A 19,989-nucleotide genomic window follows, 5' to 3' on the forward strand; every position below is an offset into this window, starting at 1 on the left:
TATTGGTCCGGACCCTGGGGAGGTGCATCGAGGGGTCGAAAGACTCCAAATCAATTTTAGCCTACTTCCAATTATCGTATCGAAATGAAAATTTGTACATATATGTATCGCAGATGACTACACAATATTTTATTGGTCCGGACCCTGGGGAGGTGCATTGAGGGGTTGAAAGACTCCAAATCAATTTTAGCCTACTTCCAATTATCGTATCGAAATGAAAATTTGTACATATATGTATCGCAGATGACTACACAATATTTTATTGGTCCGGACCCTGGGGAGGTGCATTGAGGGGTCGAAAGATTCCAAATCAATTTTATCCTACTTCCAATTATCGTATCGAAATGAAAATTTGTACATATATGTATCGCAGATGACTACACAATATTTTACTGGTCCGGACCCTGGGGAGGTGCATTGAGGGGTCGAAAGACTCCAAATCAATTTTAGCCTACTTCCAATTATCGTATCGAAATGAAAATTTGTACATATATGTATCGCAGATGACTACACAATATTTTATTGGTCCGGACCCTGGGGAGGTGCATTGAGGGGTCGAAAGACTCCAAATCAATTTTAGCCTACTTTCAATTATCGTATCGAAATGAAAATTTGTACATATATGTATCGCAGATGACTACACAATATTTTATTGGTCCGGACCCTGGGGAGGTGCATTGAGGGGTCGAAAGACCCAAATCAATTTTAGCCTACTTCCAATTATCGTATCGAAATGAAAATTTGTACATATATGTATCGCAGATGACTACACAATATTTTATTGGTCCGGACCCTGGGGAGGTGCATCGAGGGGTCGAAAGACTCCAAATCAATTTTAGCCTACTTCCAATTATCGTATCGAAATGAAAATTTGTACATATATGTATCGCAGATGACTACACAATATTTTATTGGTCCGGACCCTGGGGAGGTGCATTGAGGGGTTGAAAGACTCCAAATCAATTTTAGCCTACTTCCAATTATCGTATCGAAATGAAAATTTGTACATATATGTATCGCAGATGACTACACAATATTTTATTGGTCCGGACCCTGGGGAGGTGCATTGAGGGGTCGAAAGATTCCAAATCAATTTTATCCTACTTCCAATTATCGTATCGAAATGAAAATTTGTACATATATGTATCGCAGATGACTACACAATATTTTACTGGTCCGGACCCTGGGGAGGTGCATTGAGGGGTCGAAAGACTCCAAATCAATTTTAGCCTACTTCCAATTATCGTATCGAAATGAAAATTTGTACATATATGTATCGCAGATGACTACACAATATTTTATTGGTCCGGACCCTGGGGAGGTGCATTGAGGGGTCGAAAGACTCCAAATCAATTTTAGCCTACTTTCAATTATCGTATCGAAATGAAAATTTGTACATATATGTATCGCAGATGACTACACAATATTTTATTGGTCCGGACCCTGGGGAGGTGCATTGAGGGGTCGAAAGACTCCAAATCAATTTTAGCCTACTTCCAATTATCGTATCGAAATGAAAATTTGTACTTATATGTATCGCAGGTGACTACACAATATTTTATTGGTCCGGAGCCTGGGGAGGTGCATTGAGGGATCGAAAGACCCAAATCAATTTTAGCCTACTTCCAATTATCGTATCGAAATGAAAATTTGTACATATATGTATCGCAGATGACTACACAATATTTTAATGGTCAGGACCCTGGGGAGGTGCATTGAGGGGTCGAAAGACCCAAATCAATTTTAGCCTACTTCTAGTCACAGTATCGAAATGAAACTTTGTACTTATATGTATCGCAGATGACTACACAATATTTTATTGGTCCGGACCCTGGGGAGGTGCATTGAGGGGTCGAAAGACCCAAATCAATTTTAGCCTACTTCCAATTATCGTATCGAAATGAAAATTTGTACATATATGTGCCCTTAATTTAAAAGTGGACTAAGTCACTCCTAAAAATGCCCTCAAATCTAGCCTTAAAATAATTCTAATTTAAGGGGTAAAGTTTATTTGAAAGCGAAATTGCAGTTAATAAATTTCTTTATTTCTCCTCTAGTGATTTCATAAAAGAAATATAATTAAATCGTTATAAGAAAATTGTTTTTTAAGTTTTTCTTTAAACAATGCAAAAAGTGACTTAGTCCACTTTCATAATCATGGGCACATATGTATCGCAAATGACTACACAATATTTTAGTTGTCCGGACCCTGGGGAGGGGCATTGGAGGGTCAAAACTTGCCAAATCAATTTTAGCCGACTTAGAATTATAGGGGAGAGTGGGACACATTTGAAGAATTTTTGCTTTCGCAACTTCTTGAACGAAATACATATGTTCGTTTTCTTGATCTATAAAGTTTACTAACAATAAACATTAACATTGAACTTCGATTTCAAATAACATTTGGATAGTTAGACGAAATATTGATATATGTAAAATTTTGATGTTTAACCAATATAACTCTTATGTTCAAAAATCAAAAGTGGGGCAGGTTTGAACATGGAAGGTGCACTTTTGCACAGAAGTATTACTTTCGTTGTAATGAATAGATAAAACATAGCTTTTTATTAATTTTTTACTAAGAACATACACATACTCAAAATTGATTATTATATCATATTCAAGAAACCAAAAAATAATAAAAACTCAGAAAAAAATAACCTTAAAATTTAAAATATAGTTATTTCACATTTATTAGTTGAAAAGAAAAACAAGAAAAATTAATTTAAAACATAACTTCGAAAAATGATATTCATATTCATACCTTTTATGCTTCCAGGAGTAAAATAGATTTATTTTGTGATCAACCTATTTTTCTAGACATTAAATGCAAATGTTAACAAAGCGGATGTTCTTTATATACCAGGAGCGTTAATTGGTGTAGGCAGCTTGCAGGGGCGTACACACCTTTGGGGCAAGCGGGGCGGTGCCATGCCAGGGCCTCGAGTGGAAACAATGCAGAGTTGGCAACTTAAAGATAAGTTATTTGACATGAATTACTTCGGATACAAGAGAGACAAATTATATTGGTAGCCAGTCACATACCTCAGGGATCGCAAAAAAATAAATCAGTTTTTTGAAAAAAAAATTACCTATATATTATTTGCCACAAAAAGTGTTGCGTAAATAATCTTAGCGACCAACAAATGATACATCAGGGGTCCCATAAAAAAAAGTAGGCTGTATACCTACGTACTTTTTGAAGTTATACTTCTTATGGGAGGGTGGGTATGAAAATTTACTTTTTGACAAGAATGTCAAAGGGATTATGACGCGATCACCCTGGGTAGCAGGGCTGTCGTTTCACCTTTAGAGTACGCAGTACTTTAGTATTTAAAAATGCAGTACGCCGCAGTACGGCAAACATAAAACACACAACACGTAGCAAGTTACATGTTTCATGTGGCAAGTTGCATGTGGCAAGTTGTATGTGGCAAGTTGCATGTGGCAAGTTGCATGTGGCAAGTTTCATGTGGCAAGTTGCCAGGGTTGCAAAAAGCTAACATTTCAGCTCAGCTCACAGCTCAGCTCAAATTTGAGCTAGGTACCATAGCTTAGCTCATTTGAGCTGAGCTGAAAGTGAGCTGAGCTGAAAGTGAGCGCCCCAACTTCCAACGCCTATATCTCGGAATTTTGAAAAAAAATGAAAAAATTTTTTTTGATGCCAAAAGGTAGCGGGGACTCTAACCTACATTTGGGTACAACTTCCATCCCTGTAGGTACACGCGTTCTCAAACCAGGAGAACTTAAAGGTAAAAAAAAAGTTAAGTCCGATTCTGAAAAAAAAGGCATGATGTGGCGGTTTAACATGGAAGGCGATTTTTTAAAAATCTGATAATGTGCAAAGCGTAGGCCCATGACACAAGCTATCATTTGGCACCACTCCCAAAAATTGCTCTCAAGCGGTTTAGCTTCCAGGAGCGTTCAAAGATTCGGGGATTTTTCGAAAAAAAAATTTACCCCAACTTTCAAACGCGATTTTCTCGGAATTTTGAAAAAAGTCGTAAAACCGGATTGTACCTGATTTTTTTATGATTAAAAAAGAAATATTTTACTAAAAAAATAGAAATATATTTACTATTAACCCTAGAAAGATAATCTACGTCTGTAAGACGTATGGCGTGTAAAGAACTTTTTTTTTCTAATTCAATTCAAATTTCTGGGTTTTTGTTAAATTGATTTGATTTATTATATCACTTCTTTAAAATAATCTAAGTAATGAGTTAAATAAATATGACAAAAAGTGTTAACATAAGACCAAAAATCTTTTTTAGAATCATACGTCTCTGAGACGTATATTATGATTATCTTTCTAGGGTTAAAAAAACCAAGAGAAAGATCACGAAAAATTATCTGTTTTATTTATAAAAATATCCATGTGTTAAAATAATTCCATTAATAACTAGAACCAAACATCTTGAGCTATGGTGTTTTATAAAAGTTTAAAATATCTTCATATTTCATTATACTTTCCAAATAAAAATCAATGTATCCTCTCACCCATCACAGCTCAGCTCAGCTCACTTTACTTTAGCTCACCCAACAGCTCAGGTCAACCATCAGCTCAGCTGACTTTCAGCTCAGCTCAAATGAGCTGAGCTATGGTACATTTGAGCTGAGCTGTGAGCTGAGCTGTGAGCTGAGCTCAGCTCACTTTTGAGCTTTGTAGCAACCCTGCAAGTTCCATATTGCTACTACTAGTGCTGAAGCACACACAATTCTCATAAAATAACCATATCGCACATTTTATGCTTTTTTTCGTTTCGTTAAGCGTATACCGTACGTTCTGAACCGCACAACATGTGTTAATTTCACAGAATAAATTGAAAACTACATGGACGCAAGGAGGATGAAAGAATTAATTTATTGTTCACTTGATAAAAATGTAAAAAAACGATGTGTGGATTAATTAATTTAATGATAGAAATTAAAAATATCAAATGAAATTCATTTACATATACTGAATGAGAAGTATAACTTCAGTCGCGTGTACATGTGTACACACACTCTTTTTTTTTATTTGTTCTTATTTTCTATATAAAGTATGTTCAACGAGGATTTTTCTAGATCAGAACAGGACAGGACAGCACAGTTTCGTGAGAAACGTCAGAACAAGTTAGAACAGTCATTTAAACGTCACTTGTCAAAATGAAAAAAAAAAAAAAAAAACAAATTGTAAATTTGAATTTTTTGTTTATCGTTTCTCGTTTATTTTTTCTATTTTTTTGTAATTTTACTGTGAAAAATATAATTAAAAATTATTTATTAGTTATAAAAACCACGAGCACCCGAGAAATATTCGCACAATTAAATCAAAACAAAAACAAAAAATGACAGCTTTGATTTTGACACTTCTCACGAATCTGTTCTAACCTGATCTGACTCAAAAGCAAGAACAGAAAATCCTGTTCTAAACTGCTCTAGATTTGTCAATGAACAGGTAATTAGAACAGTTCAGCACAGAAAAAACCTCAATGAACAGCAAAAAGCTGTACTTTTCTGCCTAGAACAGTCCAGCACAGCGTCAGTGAACAGAGCTATAATTTGTTCTTTTTCTATATCAACTCAACGTACGCCTCTGGCAGCTTGACTTTAATTTTTATACCACGTAATCGAGTTCTCATCGAAATCAGTCTAGTAGAACTTGAAGGATTCAGGCATTTTTTGTTTAATCTTCAATAATGTTATACCTACATTTCCATTTTATTTTCTTTAATTTTTCCACAAATGCTAGTTTCATTATCCTTTTTATAAGAACATTCAAGTTTAGATACTTAAAATATCTGATTCAAACTGCTATGCTCGGGGGCGGTTTTGAACATGTTCGAAATTCCTCCAACACACTTGTTCAAACCAATAATACAAAATTTACAATCATTTAAACATTAAGCTAGCTAATATTTTTTTAATGTTAACTATTGTGTTGCAGTTTTGTCCTATGTTACAGGAAATACGTAGATTTACTAACTGCCTACTAACTTTTTTGTTTTATTAAAATGATATTGTTTAATTTAACATTAATTTCGCAAATTTATGCATCACTTTTTAATTATTTAGGTAGGTATAGGTATAATTTGTTATTTATTATATTCATATTTATACTTTAACATGTACATTTTGTATGTAGGTATAATGAAATATGAAGATATTTTAAACTTTTATAAAACACCATAGCTCAAGATGTTTGGTTCTAGTTATTAATGGAATTATTTTAACACATGGATATTTTTATAAATAAAACAGATAATTTTTCGTGATCTTTCTCTTGGTTTTTTTAACCCTAGAAAGATAATCATAATATACGTCTCAGAGACGTATGATTCTAAAAAAGATTTTTGGTCTTATGTTAACACTTTTTGTCATATTTATTTAACTCATTACTTAGATTATTTTAAAGAAGTGATATAATAAATCAAATCAATTTAACAAAAACCCAGAAATTTGAATTGAATTAGAAAAAAAAAGTTCTTTACACGCCATACGTCTTACAGACGTAGATTATCTTTCTAGGGTTAATAGTAAATATATTTCTATTTTTTTAGTAAAATATTTCTTTTTTAATCATAAAAAAATCAGGTACAATCCGGTTTTACGACTTTTTTCAAAATTCCGAGAAAATCGCGTTTGAAAGTTGGGGTAAATTTTTTTTTCGAAAAATCCCCGAATCTTTGAACGCTCCTGGAAGCTAAACCGCTTGAGAGCAATTTTTGGGAGTGGTGCCAAATGATAGCTTGTGTCATGGGCCTACGCTTTGCACATTATCAGATTTTTAAAAAATCGCCTTCCATGTTAAACCGCCACATCATGCCTTTTTTTTCAGAATCGGACTTAACTTTTTTTTTACCTTTAAGTTCTCCTGGTTTGAGAACGCGTGTACCTACAGGGATGGAAGTTGTACCCAAATGTAGGTTAGAGTCCCCGCTACCTTTTGGCAACAAAACATTTTTTTTTCATTTTTTTCAAAATTCCGAGATATAGGCGTTGCAAGGCTTTGATCTAGAGACAGGGGAGTGGTGCCATATGAAAGCTTATGTCGTTTTCGATTGGCCGTCCGGAAGCGTCCGGAAGCATTCAGAATTCTTCTGAAAGTGTTTTATTCACAAAAATATGACAGCTAGAACGCTTCTTAGAAGAAAAATTCTCTTCTCGATTTCAAATCAGAATCGACTCAAAATTACTTATACATAGAAAATAAATGTCAAACTAAATTTTCTCGTACAAAATTAAATTTTTTGTATTTGATTATTCACTAACACCGAAACAAACTTTCAGACTTGAGTGGAAGCGATTCAAACTGTTTTATTGGATTTCAAAATGAGTGAATCCTTGAGTGAAACCAATCGAAAACGACATTATATTCTCAGCTACCCGAAAGTGGTATAATCCGGTTTTTCGATTTTTTTCAAAATTCCGAGAAAATCGTGTTTGAAAGTTGGGGTAAATTTTTTTTTTCGAAAAATCCCCGAATCTTTGAACGCTCCTGGAAGCTAAGCCGCTTGAGAGCAATTTTTGGGAGTGATGCCAAATGATAGCTTGTGTCATGGGCCTACGCTTTGCACATTGTCAGATTTTTAAAAAATCGCTTTGCATGTTAAACCGCCACATCATGCCTATTTTTTCAGAATCGGGCTTAACTTTTTTTTTACCTTTAAGTTCTCCTGGTTTGAGAACGCGTGTACCTACAGGGATGGAAGTTGTACCCAAATGTAGGTTAGAGTCCCCGCTACCTTTTGGCATCAAAAAAATTTTTTTCATATTTTTCAAAATTCCGAGATATAGGCGTTGGAAGTTGGGGCGCTCACTTTCAGCTCAGCTCAAATGAGCTAAGCTATGGTACCTAGCTCAAATTTGAGCTGAGCTGTGAGCTGAGCTGAAATGTTAGCTTTTTGCAACCCTGGCAACTTGCCACATGTAACTTGCCACATGCAACTTGCCACACGCAATTTGCCGCATGCAACTTGACACACGCAACTTGCCACATACAACTTGCCACATGCAACTTGCCACATGCAACTTGCCACATGAAACATGTAACTTGCTACGTGTTGTGTGTTTTATGTTTGCCGTACTGTGGCGTACTGCATTTTTAAATACTAAAGTACTGCGTACTCTAAAGGTGAAACGACAGCCCTGCTACCCAGGGTGATCGCGTCATAATCCCTTTGACATTCTTGTCAAAAAGTAAATTTTCATACCCACCCTCCCATAAGAAGTATAACTTCAAAAAATTGATTTTTGGATGATGGAAGTGATTTTTTCACTTTTTTCATAAGAAATGATTGTTTTTAATAAATTATTTTAATACTTTTTGTGCATTGTAAAAATTAACAATGGTTTGATCCTTTAGAAGAAATATTTGGCTTTTTAATGGCATAATTTTTGTTGTAAGCTTTGCAATAAAAAAAAATTATATAATGAGAAAAGAAAAAAGGTAATTTTTTATTAGCTTTGAATTATGATTGTTTGAAATAAATAAAGGCTTCAACTGACTCATTTTAAATAAAAGCACACAACCTTTTTTCTTACGACGTTATCACGTAAAATTACCGTCCGTAAACCTGCAAAGACAGCCACTTTTTTTTTTCTTTGAGAAACAACTGATTTTTATTTTATAAAAATAACTTTAAAAAACAACTCAACGATTTTTTTTTTCAAAATTTTTCAAAACAAGAAATTTGATTGCATACATAGGTAGGTACATAGTTCAATAAACAATTAAAAAAGATGTTTTTTTTTTTTTAATTTTAAAAACAATTTTTATTACATATTTATTTATTTCTTTTAAAGTTAATTTAAAAATTTTTCTTTAATAAAATTTTACTTAAAAAGCTTAAATCTTAAATCAAGAACATCAACAAATTCGGGCATGTTACAAAATTTTATTTCTTGATTTTATGATAAATTATTGATTTTTTTTTCTTATTGTCTTTTCTCCACTAACTTTCTCAGTATTGTCACTTGCATTTTATAAAAAAAAATTAGAAAATTTTCAAATTACAACCATTAAAGATTCAGAATTTTCGGGGGTGGTTGCAAAAAAAAGTTTGAACATTTTAATGTTTACAGAAACATGATTATTATATTAACAAATAACTTACATTCACTCGAATTGAATTTAAGTCACAATAAACACTATAATAATTTATCAACAAATTTTGGCAGTGTGACTTCCGTACATTTGGCCAGTTTTCGATATTTATACTCCTTCAACCATCATTTGGCTTGCAGTTGGTGGTCTATTAGCTATGGCTCGTATTTCAAGGTAAAGTGAAAACATTACAATCCAACAATATACCATCAGACCTATTAACAGATAAAATAAATATAAATAAACAACTGTAAATTTGGTTCATGACTTACCGTAAAAAGCTCCACCCAATAAAACAGAAATAATTGTTTCAAAAACTTCTCCGGCAGTCGAAAATGGTGCTTCAAGTAATTGTTGACCAAGAACTATAACTAATACAACAAGGAAAACCGCTTTTGTTATCAACCAACATAACATCGGTGGTCTTATATTCTAAAAAAGAAAAACGCACAAAATTTAAAATTATTTTTTAAATTTATTCATTAATTCTAAAGAAATGAGTAATACGGCCGTTTCCAGATTCCAAAAACTCTGTTTCCATTTTAAAAATAAAATCATACAGATATTTCATACACGTGCCATTTTTTTTTGTTAGTACATCAAATTTTATCAAATTGAATGACATCATACAGATACTCACTTTATAGATTCCATAGGGAAGTAATATCGAGGCAATAAAATCGTACCATAGAGGATTTAACTGTAAATTGGATAAATAATATTACAAAAAACAATTTAATTAACTAGGTAATCTCTACAATAGAAGGTAGTTCGTCCTTAAAAAACCATGCACCAAATATTAGAACAACTAGTATCCAGTTCGACCAAGCAATAATCAATCCACCGGTACGAAGATTCGTACAACAACATGTATTAACTCTCAAGCACATGATGTTTAAGGATTTTCAATTTTTTGTTAAAGCAACCGACCAAAGGAATAACTCAACAAGGACTAAGGAAGCTGTAGGAGTAAGATTTTTGATTGAAGAAAATGTATAAAGGATATTTGGTATTGGAATGATATTGCGCATGCTGTTATCTTATCCTCCCTAAATTCGACGTCATCGTTTGAACATTATTCTGAATTTTATTTGAATAAGTTTGGCGCCTGCTAGACGTCACGACGAAAAATCTACCACCTCAAAAAAACGCACCCCCAAAGAACGGGAAGCAAAACAAAAAGGTCCATGAGTGATATTCATTTGCTTTCGTTTCATTCATAGCCATGTTCTTACCTTTATCAATTAAAGACTGATATTATTGACAAAAGTATTTCCTTAAAGAAGTTCCCTGCCACATTTTTTTCGGTAGCTCTGTTTATTTAAAAATTGTTATGAGACTTAAAAAGTTATCGCATTTAAAAAAAAAACAAATTTTTTTAAATTAAAACAAAAATTGAAAATTATTTTTCGACTTTTGGTCAAACACTCAAAATTATGCTATTTGTCAAAGATAAAGCTGTTAAGAAAATCAAGTTTTTTTTTTTAATGGCAACAAATTCAAAAAATTAAAAAACCTTTTCAATCAAGTTAAGAGCCGTTTTCTCACACCTTATTAACAGCAGAGATTATCATAGAAGCTTTTCCCTGATTTTTTACTTACGTACTCGTAAACAAATCAACCAATTAAAACGACATCTAATTTGTTAGGAAGCATTTTGCAAAAAGTTATATTAAAACTAGCTGACCCCGCGGACTTCGTTCCGCCATTTCTTGTATTTATTTCTAACTTTCGACTCTGTAATTAGTTAATTTTCAAAGTAAAAAAAGGATCAAAACTTGAAAAGTTCATAAAATGAGTTTATAAATGTTAACTTTTAAACTTTTAGCATGATTAAAACCTATATTTCCTATAAGTTTGAGATTTTTTGCAGACTTTTAAAAATTCAAAAAAAATAAAAGACTACTCAAAAATGTCCCTAAAAATTAGGTTGTTTTTCAAAAATTTTTATTTCAAAATACAGGGCCTATGAAAAAAATCCGTTTTAGACCCCTAATTTTTTTTTAAATATCTTTCTCATGGTGTAACTCAAATTTCTGTGCAAAATTTTGCGTACCTCTAATTATTCTTTTGCCGGAGGTCTATGACTGCAAAAAAACCTTCACAACTTGGTTTTGAAATTTTTTTGAATTTTTTCAATACCTTTTTTAACTGTTGAATAAATTTGTCTATCATTTAAAAAAAAAGTCAACTCTTTACGACTTACCGTTTAGAAAATAGCCTCTTTTTTCAATGTCGTGTTACCCCTATTTACCCTATAAAATCTTAAATTTTTGTTTGCCTTAAACCTTCTCCTCTTATGCCTCTTTGATTTAAAAAAAAATTAAGAAAATTAGTCAGTCGGTGTGGCCGGTTAGCGAACGTACACAAAACCAAACTTTAATATAATATAATAGATTGGAAAATCTCACACATTTTAAAATTTTGTAAAAAAAAATTTTTAATTTTTTGATTTTGTCGAATAATATTTTTGAAACTATTTTTTTGTTTTTGATCGTTAACATTGGTCGACAATTTTTGACACAGGAACCAAAATATACTTTTCTGAAAGTTTAAGATGTGTTGAGCTCAAATACAAAATCTTTAGTTTAAGTCAATAAGTCAAAAAATAACTTAGCTTTAACTTAAACTAATCTTTAAAGTTTAAGATATATTGGACAATAAAAGAGATATCGGAAAGATTTAAACACTTTGTACAAAAACCTCTTAGTGGCCTTAATGTTAAACTCAAGAAAATTTTTCAAAATAATTAATTTTTGGATTTTTTAAAATAATTTCAATTAATTTTTTTAAATTTTATTTTTTTAAATACTTCCTTGTTTTGTGACCTTTCTTAATTTAATTGATTAGATCTTTTAGGTATAACTTACCAATAAGATCCAATTAATTTTAATTTCTTAAAATTTTTAAATCCGCATTTTTTTGTTTCGATGTTGTACCAAATTTGTTATGGAAAGTTTTTTAAAATGCTTTTGTATAAAAAACTATTATGTATTAAAAAACGGCCCCAATAGTTTTCAATAACTTTTTTAATACTTTTTCAAAAAAAAAATTAAATTGCACACTTGGTTGGTTTTGCAATTTTAAAAACAATTTTTTTTTTTAATATTTTTCATATATTATTAATTTCTTATTAAATTAAATGAATAATTTTCAATGAATTTATATACAAAGTTTCTTAGCATTTCTCATAAGGCAGGAACGTGCAACCAAGTCGTGGTTTTTATTGTCTCAAGAATGGCATACACCATGTTTTTTTTTAATGACTGAACATTTAAATTTATAAAAATTATTAAAAAATAACGGCTTGGATGATTTACATTTTTTTTACAAAAAAATCAATTATATCTTTAATATTTAACTATTTTCATATTTTTAAACATTTTTTTTTATTTTTTGCTCACATTTTCTTTTTAAATTAAATTAAAATTTGTAGACAAAAATCTTTAACAATCTAAACAACATTTGCAGCATGAGCAAGTATATTTGCTTTTGCACCCAGAGTACGTTTTATCAAATTATTTTGTTGTTTCTATAATAATTTATTTTTAATTTTTTTTTTTTTAGTTTGCATTTTATTAACAAAATTAGGAAAGTTGCAAATAACAATCCTATACCTACTTGTAAACCTCTTGATGGTTGTAAAGCAAGTTTAACCTTTTGTTTACATAAACATTATTATTAACAATTAACTTATGTTCAACAATTAACAATATTTTTTTATTGAACACATTGAAAGTTGAACACTTTTATCCATAAAACATTTTTGGTAATGTAACTCCTCAACAATTGACCAGTTTTCAATATTTATACATCTGTCTCCGTAGCTATCACTTGACTTGGTGAAGGCTTATTAACCTTGTCTCGTATTTCAAAATAAAGTGAATAAATAACAATCCAACACCATACCGCTAGACCTATACACAAATTAAATATTTTTTTTTTTGTTTAAACTAAACAAATTATAAATTTAGTTAACTACTTACCAAGAAATGTTGCACGAATTAAAGCTTCTAAAGGTGTTTCAATAACTTGTAGTCTATTTGAAAAAAAAAAACTGAAAGATTCCAAATTCTCACAAACAACAAATCATCATTATCAAAATCATCATACACGTGCCATATTCTCTTTGTATCTCTTCAGTCTTTTCATCACATATTTTATCAAATTCAATGACATCATACAATTATACTCACTTTATAGATAGCAATAAGAAGGAAGACCGACAAAATAGCATCGAACCATAAAGGATCTCCCTAAAAAATTGAATAAATTGGTATTACAAAAAACAACTTATGCTTGTTAATCCATACACATCAACCAGGTCTAAGAAATGATTTTTTATGAACAGTAAAAAATAGAATAAAAGCCATGATTAATATGTTCAGAAAAGCAATTATTAAACCCGCGGTACGAAGATTCATCCAACAACATTTATTAACTCTAAAGCCCATGATTTTGAAAATATTTTTGATTTTTTTTATCTTAGTTAAAAACGACCAACTAAATGAATAACTAAATAAGGACTGTTGACGAGTTGGAAATAAGATAGAATGTTAAAAAGGATTCATCACAAATGGTATGATATTGCGCATGCTCTTATTCTAACTCTCTCTAAAATTTTACGTCACCGTTTTGTTGTATTTTGAGAATATATCAGTTGAACTTGGCGCCCAATATAGTAACCTTGAATCTGGCGCCAAGCCGACAGAAAATTTTACATTTACCGAAACGCACCCCAAAGAACGTGCCTTTGTTATTTTTCTCTGAAAAGCCCTGTTTTGTTGCATTTAAATTGTAATATCTTTCGTTCTAGTTTCAACTTTGGAAATTTTTATACATTTTTGAAAAATGCAATAACACACGGCAAGTTTTTAAATTATTATCACAGTATCACATCATGCAAATTTTTTCGGGATGCTGCTCTGAAATAAAAGTAAGAAATTGAGTTTTTATAAAACATGAAACTGTTATTTAATTTGCAGCAAAATGGCGTATGAAATAAAAAATATTTTGATTAATTAATTATTATTTCCTATTATTGGGCAATGTTTTAGTGGAAGAATTGTAAAAAACAAAAATCAATTATGAGCGGAGGAAGCAAAATACTGATGCAAAGTCGGAATTTTTCGAAATTTCACAAAAACTGCATTAAATCGAAAACCGTAAGGATTTGGGATGAACAAGTTACCAAATTCTGAGAGCCCTTAAGTTGGCCTATCAGCATATTTCGTTTCATCCATTACTTTTGGGACACCCTGTATATGATATTATTATATCAAGTTATGCATTCGTACAAAAACAAAATTGAGATAACATTTTTCCATGACATTACGATGATAGAGAACGCCAAAAAAGTGGGTCCCGGAAGTCCGTCTGTCTGTCTGTATACGAAGCTACAGCCTGAACGGATGGACCGATTAATGTCAAACTTGTTATGTAGCGTTATTTGTCGACTCCTCAGAGGGGTTTTTGGAATTAAATTTTTTGGACCAAAAATAACGGTACTTATCATATACCGATTTTAGTAAAGTTAAAATTACTCAAAAACGGCTCCAACGATTTTGTTTAAAAAATTCAAATGTAAGTTTTAAAACAAGGTTTGTCTTCTAATGGAAATTTTTTTTGTTTGAAAATCATTATAAACGGTACCTGCCATAGAACCAGTTTTTTTAAATCCGATTTTCTCCGAAACTGCTTTCGATTTCAACGAAACTTTTTGTGAAGAAGCATTTATATAAATTTAATATAAGTCAAAAATAAAATTTCGAAAAAAATAATTTTTGGATTTTTAAAAAAATTTTGAAATTTTTTTTTTTTTTTGAAAAATCAAATTTTCCAAAACGGGACATTTAATTTTTTTCAAATTTTGTTTTTAGGTGTTGATAAGTGATTTCTCCAAAATGGCATACCAGTTTTATTTTAAAACTTTTTTCCAAAAAATTGTTGATAAAAAATCAGTTTGTTAAAAAACGGCTCTAACGATTTTGAAATTTTTTTAAACGCACGGTTGTCAAGTCAACAAGTTGTTGAGAAAAATTTATGACATTGGCGGCAATTTATTAAATAAGAAAATGAAAAATGTATTTGTTTATAAATATTTATCTTTTTATTAATAAATATTCATTACTTTCAGAAAAGGTTGAAAAAGAAAACTTATCCCCTGAATACAATGGTGTAGCTGTGGCTGTAGCTTGTAGCGCAAGTTGAAGAATTCTTAACTTTTTGCTCAGCTGCCGCCGTTGTTGTTTCCCTCAGTAAAATTTTGGCAGTACTACAAGCTACAGCCACAGCTACACCATTGTATCAGCAAGTTAAAAAGAAATAGTTTTGTAAATTTTCATCGTCGTACTTCACGATAGATGAACTTTTTTTAAGCACTTTTGGCCTCCTTGCTTGGGCTCCATTTTTTTACTTTTACAACCAAAATAAAAATATATGAACGTATGTAGGTATTTTGTAGTTATGTTTTTGTTCATTATTACATTACATGCACAAAATGTCACTCTATTGATGTCATTTTGACAACAAATGTAATAGATCTGGTAATAGAAGCGCAATTAGTTAAACGCGTGTTTAATTTGATTATTAGTATACACCCAATTTAACGCGACGGTAAAATTTAACGCGACGATACTTAAACGTGTGTTTAGCGATTCATTATTGGTAAGGCCCTCTGAGTTTTCGATAATTGAACAAATATTTTATTTTTTGTTAAAAAAGTTACATACAAAATTCTTATTGAACAGATTAAAAAATTAAGTCAGAAATAATCTCCTGTAAAATTGGGAAGTTTTCAATATTTATACGCCTGTAACTATATTTTGGATTCGCGATGGTGGCTTATTAATTGTGTCACGTATTTCTTGGTAAAGTGAAAAAATAACAATCCAACACCATGCCATCAGACCTATGCAGAAGATATAGTCGGTAAATTTTAAAAATAAAAATAAACTATTGTAAATCTAACTAATATGACTTACCACAAACTATAGCACCAATAATAACTTGTAAAAGTGTTAAAATCGGTAGTGAAACAGTCGAAAATGGTTCCTTGTATAATACATGCGCCAGAATTGGAATTGCTACAATAATTTCAATACCTCTTACTACCAACCAACACATTATTAGTTTATTTATATTCTACAAAAAAAAAAAAAATAAATGAATAAATTAAACAAAAATAAAAAACTTGAAAATTTGTCAAAAGCTTCATTCACAAATTTATTCATAATTTCTTAAGAAATGGCAAATGGGCACTTTTTATTCTCTCTCCTCTTCGAAATGCCAAAATTTCTACATTTTCAAAAAAAAAAATCTCACAAAAAAAAATATTTTCTATTTTTAGCATATTATTACTCACTTTATAGATTCCAATAAGAAGTAAGACCGAGCAAATAACATCGTATACAAAAGGATTTCCCTAAAAAATTAACAATTGTTATTAAAAGAAACGAAATTATTAAGCTAGGTAATCTTTACCAAACGTGATGTTACTTTAAACGTATCTGTAAGAGATGCACAAAATACGATAAAACTGATAAACATGTTGAGAGAAGAAATAACCCAACCAGCGGTACGCAAATTCATACAACAACATTTATTTACTCTCAACTCCATGATGTCCAAAAATATTTGGTTTTTTTTTAATTTTGTGTTTAACCAACCGATCAAATGAATAGCTCAACAAAGACTGTGGATAACTTAGAATTAGAACTGTTATAAAAGAAAATATATTATTTCTGATCTCTACATCGAATTCTACGTCACCGGTTGACCATTTTTATGACTTTTGTTGTGTTTTGTGAATTTTGAATTCATTTTGGCGCGCATTTATCCGAAAAAAAAAACTTTCAATAATTCAATGGGCGTTGTTTGCTTTAAGAAATAATCAACTTCAAAAAAAGAAAAAAAAAATTAAAACAAAAAAACTGAATGAAAAAATGTGTTTCTGAAGATAAAATTAGTGCCCGGATCTGGTTCAAAACATTTTGCTATATGTAGATTTTTTGCGGTGCATGAATTACTACTTATTTGAGTATTTTCTCGAAATGATTCAAAAAGCAAGAATGTTATGCCACGCTGTGACAATGTTTCCATTGATCCTTTTTGTCATAAAAAATCATGAAATTTGGAACATTTAGATTTTTAGTATGGGAAATATGAAAAAGCTACCAACTTTTTTTCATTAAAAATGGTGGCTTCAAAATGGAGTACAGAATAAGCGTTTAAATGGGTTTTTTTTCCAAAACAGCCAAATTGATGTCAAAAAAATGCTAAGTCTTAATAATTTTAGTTCACTTTCAATGGACACGTTCAGGAAATATTAGCGACTAGATATTTAGGCAACGTCATTTTCTGAACGGAAATTTGAGTAAATTGCCTAAATAGTCCGGTCAAATTAGACTAAAATAAGGGGGTGAGGTTACATTAATTCCCAGCAAGCTGAAAATTGGTAGGATTATTGGAAACACCATCATAAATGAAATTTAAAAAGTCCTCATCGATCCGAGGTGTGGAAAAAAACTTACGGGGGGTCAAAGGTCACAAAAACTGGTTTTTCACGATTTTCAGCAAAACGGTAAGTCTCATCAAAAAATTTTCAACGCAAGAATTGTAGACCAGATTATTATATATAAAAAGTTTCATAACACTTTTTTTCCTAAGACCCACCGTTTCTTAGGTATAACGATTCAAAAAGTTGAAGTTGAGCTGTAATCGTCATAATCAGGCCTATTTTGAAAAAAAACTCCTAACTGAAAAGTTCCTGAAATTTCATTATTTTTTAAGCTTGAATTTCGTTTTTCAATGGTTAAGAATATGGGAAAGCAAAAAAAAAAAAATGGAAATTTTCGCCATTTTTCCGATTGGGGCCCTTCTCCCGAAACCATTTCCCTGGGAATTTTTGTTTAGAATATGTCTGAATATATACAGGGTGTGCAACAGAGAATGGACAACCCTAAAACGGCTGATAGCTACACTTATGGATGTTCTAAAAACAGATAGAAAAAAGTTCTATCGCAACCAGTTCATAAAATATGGACTTTTTTTCGTTCAGTGTATTTTAAATTTTAACATCTTATGTTTTCGTTCACTACAACCACGAATGAATGAATTTTATTTATTTCTTTTTTTTTTATAATTTTCTACAATAATTGTATGAGTACATAAACTCTTTAAAAACTGCAAAGCTATTGCACATTTTCGTAAAAAAAATTTTGAAATCTGTTTTTTGATGCAAAATGTAAAAAAAGTATTTTATGAAAAATTTTAAACACCTGTGGTATAAAATAAATCTATAGAAACCTAAGTGGCCGACTTACTTAAAAATACTCCCCTTAGACGAGAATATTTTTAAGTAAGTCGGCCACTTAGGTTTCTATAGATTTATTTTATACCACAGGTGTTTAAAATTTTTCATAAAATACTTTTTTTACATTTTGCATCAAAAAACAGATTTCAAAATTTTTTTTACGAAAATGTGCAATAGCTTTGCAGTTTTTAAAGAGTTTATGTACTCATACAATTATTGTAGAAAATTATAAAAAAAAAAGAAATAAATAAAATTCATTCATTCGTGGTTGTAGTGAACGAAAACATAAGATGTTAAAATTTAAAATACACTGAACGAAAAAAAGTCCATATTTTATGAACTGGTTGCGATAGAACTTTTTTCTATCTGTTTTTAGAACATCCATAAGTGTAGCTATCAGCCGTTTTAGGGTTGTCCATTCTCTGTTGCACACCCTGTATATATTCAGACATATTCTAAACAAAAATTCCCAGGGAAATGGTTTCGGGAGAAGGGCCCCAATCGGAAAAATGGCGAAAATTTCCATTTTTTTTTTTTTGCTTTCCCATATTCTTAACCATTGAAAAACGAAATTCAAGCTTAAAAAATAATGAAATTTCAGGAACTTTTCAGTTAGGAGTTTTTTTTCAAAATAGGCCTGATTATGACGATTACAGCTCAACTTCAACTTTTTGAATCGTTATACCTAAGAAACGGTGGGTCTTAGGAAAAAAAGTGTTATGAAACTTTTTATATATAATAATCTGGTCTACAATTCTTGCGTTGAAAATTTTTTGATGAGACTTACCGTTTTGCTGAAAATCGTGAAAAACCAGTTTTTGTGACCTTTGACCCCCCGTAAGTTTTTTTCCACACCTCGGATCGATGAGGACTTTTTAAATTTCATTTATGATGGTGTTTCCAACAATCCTACCAATTTTCAGCTTGCTGGGAATTAATGTAACCTCGGATGTCTAAATTGACCGGACTAAAATTAGTTTGGATTTTTCATTATTGTCAAATTTCAAAAATTATTTGAGAATTTTACAGATCGCATGGGGCAGATACCAAATTTCACTCAACTTTATTAAATAAATAATATTAATTATAACCGATAATGCACTTTTTACTCGTTTTTCAAACAAATTGATTTAATCTTGTTAAAATAATTCTGTATTTAAAAACAATCAGCTGTCATGTTGACAAAAAAAAACATTCCTAAATTTTTAGGGAAAATTTTCTTGTCCAACTTTCCAGTCAGCTTTCCAATAAAATTACCTAAATTGGAAAGATTTTTTTTTGACAGTTGACCAATCAGAGACCGAGAAATTACCTAAATATTTAGTCCCTAACGTTTCTGAACCTGACCACTTTAAGACCTCTTAATTGATATGAAATTTCTTGAATTTTTTTACTATCAAAATTTTGACATCTTTCCTATTTATTTTCTTTTTTTCGCACTCACGCAGTGAGCTCGATATACATGTACAAATCTGTTGGCCGAATAGCCGGACAATATTTTGAAGAGGTGTTATTCCACACCACTAAGTTAGGTTTCGCATATATATTAGATACATTTCAGACCGTTCAATATACATAAAATAAATTA

The 19,989-nt window shown here is 30.9% G+C and overlaps 3 protein-coding genes across 6 annotated transcripts in view; 1 reads left to right on the plus strand and 2 right to left on the minus strand.

Moving 5' to 3' along the window:
• LOC129921111 (pre-mRNA splicing regulator USH1G) overlaps positions 1-19,989 on the plus strand; it is a 522,815-nt gene that overhangs the window by 489,445 nt on the left and 13,381 nt on the right. The gene's annotated exons all lie outside the window — the stretch shown is intronic.
• Positions 8,871-10,027, minus strand: LOC129921137 (uncharacterized). Its single transcript, XM_056002826.1, has 4 exons — positions 9,847-10,027; positions 9,729-9,788; positions 9,361-9,520; positions 8,871-9,303 (listed from the first exon to the last, which is right to left on the minus strand). Exons 1-4 carry the CDS (start codon positions 9,976-9,978, stop codon positions 9,197-9,199), a joined length of 459 nt encoding a protein of 152 aa, XP_055858801.1. The 5' UTR covers positions 9,979-10,027; the 3' UTR covers positions 8,871-9,196.
• On the minus strand, positions 15,311-17,223 carry LOC129921136 (uncharacterized). The gene is made up of 4 exons (XM_056002825.1): positions 16,571-17,223; positions 16,452-16,511; positions 16,072-16,231; positions 15,311-15,998 (listed from the first exon to the last, which is right to left on the minus strand). Exons 1-4 carry the CDS (start codon positions 16,706-16,708, stop codon positions 15,892-15,894), a joined length of 465 nt encoding a protein of 154 aa, XP_055858800.1. The 5' UTR covers positions 16,709-17,223; the 3' UTR covers positions 15,311-15,891.

This window comes from Episyrphus balteatus, chromosome 1, assembly GCF_945859705.1.
Source record: "Episyrphus balteatus chromosome 1, idEpiBalt1.1, whole genome shotgun sequence".
NCBI classification, from domain to species: Eukaryota; Metazoa; Arthropoda; class Insecta; order Diptera; family Syrphidae; genus Episyrphus; species Episyrphus balteatus.